The sequence below is a fragment of the Microplitis demolitor genome, chromosome 2 (genome assembly GCF_026212275.2).
Source record: "Microplitis demolitor isolate Queensland-Clemson2020A chromosome 2, iyMicDemo2.1a, whole genome shotgun sequence".
NCBI classification, from domain to species: Eukaryota; Metazoa; Arthropoda; class Insecta; order Hymenoptera; family Braconidae; genus Microplitis; species Microplitis demolitor.
Genome location: NC_068546.1, coordinates 19,857,483 through 19,868,127, shown reverse-complemented (window position 1 = coordinate 19,868,127; position 10,645 = coordinate 19,857,483). Strand labels below are relative to the sequence as shown.

The 10,645-nt window shown below is 32.6% G+C and overlaps 1 protein-coding gene across 2 annotated transcripts; it reads left to right on the top strand.

The window, feature by feature from the left end:
* Positions 1 to 7,815: 7,815 nt before the first annotated feature.
* On the top strand, positions 7,816 to 10,267 carry LOC103571643 (glycine and tyrosine-rich protein). Of its 2 annotated transcripts, XM_008549879.2 has the most exons (6): positions 7,816 to 7,883; positions 7,993 to 8,108; positions 8,186 to 8,269; positions 8,343 to 8,702; positions 9,934 to 10,041; positions 10,139 to 10,267. In XM_008549879.2, the coding sequence occupies exons 2-5, from the start codon at positions 8,025 to 8,027 to the stop codon at positions 9,994 to 9,996; spliced, it is 591 nt and encodes a 196-aa protein (XP_008548101.2). In that variant the 5' UTR covers positions 7,816 to 7,883; positions 7,993 to 8,024; the 3' UTR covers positions 9,997 to 10,041; positions 10,139 to 10,267. The 2 variants fall into 2 exon arrangements, with proteins under 2 accessions (XP_008548101.2, XP_008548100.2); XM_008549878.2 differs by having other exon boundaries at positions 9,934 to 10,267.
* Positions 10,268 to 10,645: the final 378 nt, after the last annotated feature.

Genomic DNA, 10,645 nt, shown 5'->3' with positions numbered 1-10,645 from the left:
CCTCGACCTAATGCCACCCTCTTTTACTCTTGTACTCTCTTTCTCTACCTGACTCTATATCTCCTCAACCCTTTTATTTTTTATCTTTCTTCTTTATATACATAGACAGATATATATGTATGGTTTTTTGTTGCTGTTTTGTTTGTTTTAACCTACACGGAAAACCTACCAATGGGGTCAGCTAGCGACCCCGTCAAAACAACACTCAAGTTCACCCCTCGTGGATATTTAAGTGATAGGTGATTATAATCTTTCATAGATATATAAAAGAAAAATTATCCCTCGACTTGTAGACTGGCTATTTTTAGACTCACGCTAAAGTTTATTTTCACATTGTTTTTCCTTATTTTAATTTATCAGCTGTTATTATATGAGTAGGGAAGGTAGGGCGAAATGAGGCGCCATTTTTTTATGGAAAAAAAGTTTTTTTTTTTGAGGATGTTTATCTCTGGAGTTTTTAGGAAAAATATGGGTCAATTGGTCACTAGAATAGTATGGCCATTTCGAAATTTTGTTTATTGTATGAGTTATTTTTTTTGAAAATGGCAAAAAAATGACGAGGGTAAAATTAACTTTAAAAGTAAAAATTTTTTTTTTTTTATTCAATTTTTCCATAAATTTTAAAAGAAATATTTTACTACTACATGGAAAAAAGATTTCTTGGCGCAAGAATTTTTTTTTTCGCCTAAAAAATTTTTTCTGACTCCAAAAAATTTTTTTCTCTTTTCAAGTAAATTTTTGTTTTTTATTTATAATGCGGAAAATTTCTGAGGACAAGTAAAATTTTTTTGTGCCGAGAAATCTTTTTTTTTGAGTATCAGCTTTGACTTCAAAAGTGATAATTGATTTATTAAACATAATTAGGGGTAGAGGGGGCAAAATGGGGATACAAATGTCAGCCCATTTTGCCCCAGGAGTCCGTTTTGCCCCATATTTCCTTAATAGGGGAAGGAAAGGGGGAAATGGGTCACTTCAAATTTTGAGTGCCTTGAATGATTTGGGGGCAAAATGGGCTCCTTAAATTTTGGGCCCCATTTTGTCCCCCCTCCCCTATTTTCAATTTTCACATTTTAACACGAAAAAAATTTTCGTCGAAATTCTAGGATGGTCACATTACTTGGGTAGACCAACTTACCCCGTACTTTTTTTAGAGACTATACACCATCATTTGCAAAAAAAAAAAATTTTTTTTAGATATTAATAAATTTTAGTCGATATTTTTTTTATATTGTCAATGAGTGGCAGTTTTATTTTAAAAAATGTCATTTTTCTTTAAAGGTCATTTGTAACTTTTTTTCTATTGATCTATCCTGCATTTTTTAACAACAGAAAAAGTTACTGATAATGCATTCTAAAGATGAAGTAGAGCTATTGACCTTTTATTTTTATTGTTGAGTGAATATCACTTAATAATTTGTTCTCATTTCAATAGACATTTTTCTAAAAATAAAACTATTGAAAAACCAATATAAAAGTCATCAAGTTTTAACTCTACTTTTTTTTATCAACAATACCAAAGTTACTATGATCCTGAAGTTGGCAGACATTTATAAATTTTCGAATTTTTTTTCAACGAATTGACTACAAAAAAAAGAAAAACTAAAAATATGCACATGTAGAAAATTTGAAAAGCTATAAGTGCAATTTTTTGAAAAGTTTGTTTTTTTATAATTTATCGCATCTAAAAAAATCCAAAAATTATTAGACGTCAGCTAACTTCAGTACCATAAGTTACTCAATGTCTAATAATTTTTGGATTTATTTAGAAACGATGCATTATAAAAAAAAAAATAATTCAAAAAATTGCACCTATAGCTTTTTTAATTTTCTACATGTGCATATTTTTAATTTTTTTTTTTTCGTAATTAATTTGGTAAAAAAAAATCCTGAAATTGTTAATTATCTAACTGAAAAATTATATATTTTAAACAAAAGATCAAAGTTAATCGTTAATTAACAAAAAAAAAAAAATTATTCACATACATATGTATATAAATATTTATGATATATGTCTACATTTGTAATGAGTATAACCAGAAATTATTCATGAATTTCCCATGAGCGTGTCCAGCATTTTCGTTACACGGAATTGCAAATGGCTTTTTGGTCAGCAACAACTTGGGAAAAAGGATGTGTTACACAGAGTGATGGAGAAAAAAAGGTACATTGAGTATTATCCACTACACATTCCTATCTATATGTGTATATAATACACGTATATATTATCCCAACGATATATTTTCGTCGAGAATTTCATTTGAACCAACAGCAAACGATACCACACACTTGCGGTTATGTTGCCGGTCCGAGAGTAAAAAATATATAAAAAATAAAGTAGCAAAACCACCCTCGGAATAAAAATAAAAAAAATAGACAAACAAACAAGAAGAGTTAAATAATGACAAACAGAAAGAGAAAAAGAGAGACGAAAGCAGATGAGGAATCGAGAGTAAAAAAAAATCAAGGGAAAAAATATATAGAGTGAAAACGTACACATTGAAACGAACGCGTTCTACTTTTGGTCCATTTGTGTCAGGGGCGGTTGGAAAATGTTGCGGGGTGTATGATGGCAAAAAATAGTAGAGTAGAAGAGATGAAAACCAGGGAATGAGGAGTGACGAGTAAAAAAAAGTAAAAGTATAAAAAAAAGGAAAAGCATAAAAAAATTGTTAAAGACGAGGAAGAGGAAGGAGTTAAATTTGCAAACGTGGGTCTATAGACCCGGGTCGTCATGATAGAGTGAGATGAAATGTGGAGCCCGGAATAGTACAGTGGTAGTAGTAATCGTAGTAGTAGTAGTAGTAGTCGTAGTAGGGGTCGTAGTAGTAGTAGTAGTAGTAGTAGTAGAGTGGATGTATGGAGGAAGAAATGGATTGGACTACGAGAAGAGGTTGAACGGGGACTAGTGAGAGGGTTGCTCGCGAGTTGCCAAGGTTACACCCGCGTCGTGACCACCCTGCGGGCGTTCCACTAACCACCGCTCGCCCACGTTACCCCTCTGGACCATTTCCATCCCCTCTTAAACTCGATTCTCCCTACTCTTACCTGAATTTAATCCTCCCTTCTGCGTTTAATACTGACACACCCCACATCTCTCATACTATCTAACTCACAGCTTTTTTCGTCTCTGTCGCTCCTTCCGGTTTAGCTATTAAACCTTTCTTTTAAAGTTACGCAATAAATCTGGACCTGCCTGCTTCTATTCCATTCGCCTACCTTTACTTCCACTCTTATACTACTACAATGCTTTCTTTCTTTATTATTATTATTATTTTTTGTTTTTATTTCACTTCCCCTCTTCTATTCATCCCTCCTTTTTACGGCACATAAGACGAGGCGTCTAAAAGAAATTTTTATTATTTTTGTTTGTCAAACACATGTACTCGCATAATTTAATTACTTGGTTGTTAATATACGTATTTAATCACATTTTAATTATTTAAACCTGTAACAGAATATTGACGCATGGAAATTTTTATTAATGGATAGTAATTAAGAGCAAAACTCTTTTAAGTTGTCATTGCGTTTAATACTACGTTTTTATCAACTCGCTTTCATGTATGTGCGAGTGGAATTTTGTAATTAATTTTTTGAACCATCTTCCCGGTGTGCAGAGACATAAAATTCGGAACATAGTTCAGAATTAGATGGCAATGCAAGAAAATGAAAAAAAAACCCGCACGAAAAAATATACATCTCGGTAAAATAGTATATATCCGGCTTATATCTTTAGTATTGTCGTATGTATGTTATTTTGCAGGTATATATTCCTTGATATATATTTTTTCTTATGGAAAGAAGGAAAAGAAGTAGAAGAAGAAGAAAAAAAATAAAATTTCATAAAAAGTTTGTATTCGTTTGTTTGTCAGTTCGGTACAAATTTTGATAATCGATTTAAAACTAACTACTGTGCAAATTATATTCTTGAATATTGCTCACAATTGGATGACAGATAAACAAACACCGTGCAATGGAGATGCAATTAAGGACATGGAGAGAATGCGATGACCCCACGGAAAACAAAGAACTGTTGCTGTAACAGGACCCGCCTTGTTACAGTTATAAGATCAATCCTGTTGCAGTCACAGATTTATTCCTGTAGCTGCAATAGGACTGATCTTGTGAATACTACAGAGCTTTCCTGTTGCGGCTATAACGAAAGTCCTGTAGCTGCTACAGGACCATGATTTTTGCAGCAACAGTTCTTTTCCGTGCAGAAATCATGTCATTTTTTTGAGTCTGTTTTAAAAACGTGGTATATTGTAGTATATTACACATCTAGGGAGAAAAGTAGAACATTCGAGCTGAAGGCGAGGGTGGCAAACACGTGAATTGGGATATTCTACCTTCCTCCGTGCCGTGTATACGATATTTCACCAGATCTGCAACTGAAAGTTTATATTTTAGCCTCTGCTTATGAAAAGAATGGCGCATGCGCTAATTTTTATCATTTGTTTTCTCATAAAAGAGAAGAACGTCTTTCTTCCTTCTAAGCAGGGCAGGAATTTAAACTTTTGGCACAGGCATGGAGAAATAGTTAATTACATATCTAAGCCAGTAAAAAAAGGAAAGTCTCAGATCACATGTAATTGTTGGCCGAAGTGAATCCGAGACTGACGAATATGTGATCTGAGGATTTTCTTATTTTACTGGTCTAGGTATGTAATATACTATTTCTTTTTTTCTACACTGAGAGAAAAAACTGGTTTTCTGAACTATAAAAAACATGGTTCAATGAAGCCTCCACTATTACCCTCAGTTTAGATAACTAATATATAGGTGTAAAATGTATGATGACATCATAGTTGTTTTAACTGTATAGTTCAATGAACAATGACTTTAGCCAACGTAACTAAGTCAAAAATGCTATTCTTATTACAAAAAAATAATGAAGACAAATCCTTAATTATATTCATCGACGACTTAAATGATGCTAAATTAATGAAATTATAATCGTACAATTGCTGAAACATTTGTGATTCTGCTGAAGTATAAATTCTGGGAACAAATATTAAATAGTTACAACAAAACAAATGCTTAGGTAAAACTACTACATTCAAATAGTTTCGGGCACTATGATATAGTTCAAGAAATTATAAATATTAGTTAAGATGACAATTTTTTCATTTCCATCCCTTTCTAGTTACCACAACCATGCACTCTTCTCTTAGTGTATAATTATTTTTGCTTTGAAGAATTTCAACTGAAAAGATGATTGTACAAACTGAAAGTTCCCAGAAAAAATTTGGGAACAAACCATCATATTTTAATAAAAATTTCGGAATACTCGAAATTATGCAAAAATGATGATAAGAGTTATAAATGATAATTATGACTAATGATTTACGAAGGAAATTTATTTTTGCTAAATTTTCGGGGTGGTCGGTTTTGACCACTCGGTCTTTTTTGCCCGCCCTTGCCCTACATAGAGAAGAAAAAGCTTTGTAATGCTCTTAATATCCAGTGGACTCTAATATAAGAAATTGTTAAAGCAAAATTATTCTGAGAAATTTCTCTTCGTCATGTTTTATAGTTGTCCTAAGAGTACTACAGACAATCTGAGAATAAAATAAGTATAGTTATATCTTATAAATACTGTATGGGTTATTGTCGTAACATAACAATGCAAATCCTCTTTCGTATACTTGCTAGATATTTCTTTCTTTTATTATTCTAAAAAAAAAAAAAAAAAAAAAAAAAAATACTTTTCTTGTGTATGTTTTCAAGGAGTACTCAGATTGTAAAAAATTTTCAAAAATTGTGCAAAGGGATTTGAAATTCATGCATTTATTTCTTTTTATTAAATATTTTAATTTATTTTTTTCTACGAAAAGTAAGAAAGCTACTGTGATAAATACAATAATCGAGTATTTAAAGTGACATGTAAATAAATATTTTTGTTGATAGATAACAGCAATATCGCATGCATGCTTACGCAGTTATGTTAATTAGAGCAGCGTTTTTAGACAAGAGTTAGAAGCAATTTTCAGTGGCATTGAATTATCGATAAGTAATAAATATACTTGCGATAAATAAACCAATTAAATTGAACAATTGAAAGTAAATATGAATTTACATCAACAAGTCGGGTAAAGTCGACAATAAGTAGGAATATGTATATATTATACTATTTTTAGACGATAAAAGTTTTAGATGGAAAAATAATAAAACTTTCAAGTTTTGTGACTTGCCAACAAGTTAACATTCATATAGAATTTAAATTTGTATTTTTTTATCAATTTAAGTTTTTCACAAAAAAAGTCTTTTAGTGTCATCTTAGGAAAATCAATAAAGAAAATCAAAAGTTTATGGGAATTTATTATACTCATTATATTGATAAATAAAATTGAATTTGAGACTTTAGGAAAATTATTACCGACAAAAAAATTCTCCATAAAAAAAGTCTTGTCCGTTACTTTGGTATTTATGCAAAGTAGTTAATGCGCACTTGGAAAAAATTGTAGTTGTTACAACAGCAGCTGTAGTTGAGGTTACTACAAGTTGGAGTAAAGAAATGCCAACTCCAACTTGGAATAACCTTAACCACACGTGTAGTATCCTTTCCTACATATGGAGTAGCCGCTACTACGCATGTTTTACTACAATATTGTAGTTAGAAGAACCACAATTTTTTTCCGCATGCAGTCTCTAAAAACGAATTAGTGACCCGAGTCAAAATATTAAACGTAAATTGAACGCTTTTAACTTAATGAACTTAAATTGAAGGTTTTGAACTTAAATTGAACATTTTGGACGATGACCAGCCTATGAAGAAGGAAAGAGATCGGGAAAAAAACGCACCATTTTTATCGCAAAGTTCTTCAGACTGATTCGTAAAAAGATACGTAGTATCCTCAAGGTCTACCTCGAGAACACAATTAATGGTGCTGTTAGATTAACCAAGAACACTAAATTGAAAACCCGGATCAAAAATTTTTATTTTATTTTCGTCTAACTACATTGTATATGGACTAATTGGTCAGTTTTTGAATTTTCATAAAAATTTTTAGCTATTTTTTATCTAAAAGCAGACTAAGCGAAATAATAAACAGTACGAGTCTGATTTTGGTATGGATAAAAACAAGAAAAGGCAATAAGGTATGAGAAAAAAGTCTGATTTCAATCTTCAGGCAACCAAAACCAGGCTAAAAAGGTTTCATGAGTATCCACCTTGAATACTACGTATCTTTTTGCAAATCAGCCTGAAGAATTTTTGCGGTAAAGTTTGGCGCGTTTTTTTCCTGATCTCTTTCCTTCCTCATAGGCCGGTCATCGTCCAAAATGTTAAATTTAAGTTCAAAACGTTAAATTTACGTTTAAAACTTTGAAAACGTTCAATTTATGTTTAATATTTAAACCCGGGGAAATTCAATGCTAATTAGTGATTATGAATATATAGCTGGAGAAATAGTGACTATCCACTGATTCGCAGTGAATTTCACTAATTCGTTTTTAGAGAGCAAACGAATGACTCAAAATAACAATATGATTGCGTCTAAATATATATTTTTGGTCATATTAATTTTTTCCTTTAAATTCTATGTAATAGCAATAATTACCAATCGTTATGACTAAACGTTTCGTTAATAGTGTAATTATAATATTACTTCAGTACAAATGAACATATCGCGAAATTCGCTAAAGGAAAATAATAGTCACATAAAAAGTTATTATAAAACAACGTTATGCCTTTACAAGGTAAAAACTAAAGATAAGATGTTCCAATAGAAAAAGAAAAAAAAATGAATAACTACGATGACTATTTGAAAAACAAGTACCTCCTTTCTGAGTAAACTTAGTGGGGACGACAAGTATAAATACCCTACTCTAAGAGCTTACTTCCCATTACATCATTAATTTTGTGAAGAATTATTGTTTTAATCGTAAGTGATAAATTATTTATTTATTTATCTATTTATCCCTACTATTAGTACAAATATTCATAATTATGATTACAATAATATAATATGATATTTTTAATTAATTTATCAGAGCTGATAGTTGAAAGATTAATTCACTAAATCATGGAGCTTAAGTTTTTGTTAATTCTTTTGGTAGCTGTTTCTTCTATACCTTCGGGACAAGGATGTTTTGGAGGTGGCAAGAAAGTATGCATTTAGTATATTATTGTTCAATAAATGTGGGAGTGATTATTTTAATGAAAGTATTTATTTTAATCATTTAGGATGATGATGAAGCGAGTACTGAAAAAACTGAAGATGAACCAGTTGATGACGGACCAGAAATCTGTAATAGTCTTCAAGAATCAGTAAGTTAAAATATATCAATCACCCAGTATGTATGTAACATATGGTGATACATGAAAATTTTATTTTATTTAGTGTAGTGATGATAGCGAATGCTGTGACGGGAATATGTGTCAAGGTGGAACTTGTGCTGAAAAATCTGAATATGAAGCAGGTGGCGGTGAACCACCAGGTGGCGGTGAAACACTAGGTGGCGGCGAACCACCAGGTGGCGATGAACCACTAGGTGGCGGTGAACCACCAGGTGGCGATGAACCACTAGGTGGCGGCGAACCACCAGGTGGCGATGAACCACTAGGTGGCGGCGAACCACCAGGTGGCGATGAACCACTAGGTGGCGGTGAACCACCAGGTGGCGGTGAACCACTAGGTGGCGGTGAACCACCAGGTGGCGGTGAACCACCAGTAATGTGCATGGGTGGAGAAGGAAATGAAGTAAGTTTTAATATATATAGGAAAGGAAGGGGGGTTACCTGACCGTTGATCCGAGGACAATGGATCCGCAAATAATTGATCCAAGCCACACTTGATCCGCTGACAATTGATCCAAACGATAATGCATGCGATACTATTGGTTACACACGTTAATATCCCTAAATAAAATATCAGTTAGTCCTCTCAGAGGATAAGTCACCGTCGGGATCTGTCGGAAGTTTTCGGTTTGTAATGATAATGCATTAATAGTATGTAGACACACCCACGCTTGCAAGGATACTGAAAAAATTATCTAGTGAAATTAATTAACACCAGAATTAAATACTCTAAAAATAAACTAACATCAAGTTTTATATCGTTAGATCAATCGTTAGATCAATTGCATTTCAAATCAATAATCGTTTGATAGTTTATTAATCCTTTCCCGTTGGACCTTGAATCCCTACTCTTAATTCGAATTGTACGTCTTTGTTTTCAAGTGAGAGAGCGCTAGCCTATTTAGTAGAGAAGGGACAAAAAAATAGTAGAAGGGGGAGCATGCATGCACTAATGTGATTAAACCGATACTCACACAGCCTTACTAAGAACTGTGATTGGTTTCATCCCCACACAGCTTACACCGAGACTCCTCGAGACTAAAAAACGGGAAAGGGTTAATTAATTAATTTAACAGGATCGAAGTCCACCTCCATTTTACGGCAGGCCATTTCCGCGCCCTTTTGGGCACACACGCGCTTCAAGGTCATCCTTACCTTCGCTCCAGATGATACTCTTAGCCGAATAATATAATCGAATGACGACTAAGGTGGACATTAACCGGAGTCATAATCAAAACTTCTCATTGCGTGTGATATCTAACCATAGTCACCATGAGTTCATATCTCTCTTCGGCCAAGCACTACTATCTCAGGAGTAGGATTGAAAAAGCCCTCCGTGATCAATAGGTTGCTTATAGATAAGTGGGGAGACCCAAATTCTCCTTATACTCTAGAAAGGGTTTCCTCCACTTTATCGTTGGATAAATTGTCAACGAATCAATTATCACTCAGAGCAGTTGTCAGCGAATGAATTACCGCTCGGATAAACTGTCGCGAAGATCAATTTTTCACGAGGGGCGGGGGGCTCAAAAATTGAATATAAATTTTTTTTTCCGGGGGATTATCTGATTATCCGTACATTTTCCTATATATATGAGTAATATATGTTTATCAACAAATATTATTTTTTTTAGTGCAGTGATGATAGCGAATGCTGTGACGGTGACACATGTCAAGCAGGAGTTTGTGGCAAATAATCAGATGATGACATACAAGAAATTTAATCGCGCCCCGGAGCAGAAGTAAGCCATGAAAATGTTGATTGACTCACGCACTTGTAAAAAAAAATTTCACAAATTTACTTAAATTTTGAAAATGTTTATTTTGGTGTTCTGATAGCAGTTCTTGCTGTGACGGCGCTACATGTGACGAAGGAACTTGTTGGGTATATTTATAGAATTCTGTTTCTTTCATAATCCAAAAGAAAAGAATAGAAATTTTTAAAAATAAAAAAATCCACACTTTTAACACTTGTGTTATAATTTACAAAAAGTATAATTTAATATTCAATTTTTCATTGGTCTGTTTGCATTAATTGAGGGTTTTTGGGAGATTAAATATTCGCTAATAGTTTAAATTAAATTATGAAATTCAATTATTGATAGTCATTATTGATAAATCTCAATATTATTGTTGATTGTTGTCAATGCAATTATCGTTATCGTAATTTATGTTTAGATTTAGTACAATATTAGTAAACGTTTGGTTTATAAGCCAATTAGTCGTTAATATTACCTCAGGCGTAACAAACATATCTTCGGCGTAATGGAAATTAATTTACGATGCAGTACTATTCATATATATATTAGGGTGTTTCAAAAAAACCAACAATTTTTTTTTTATGGT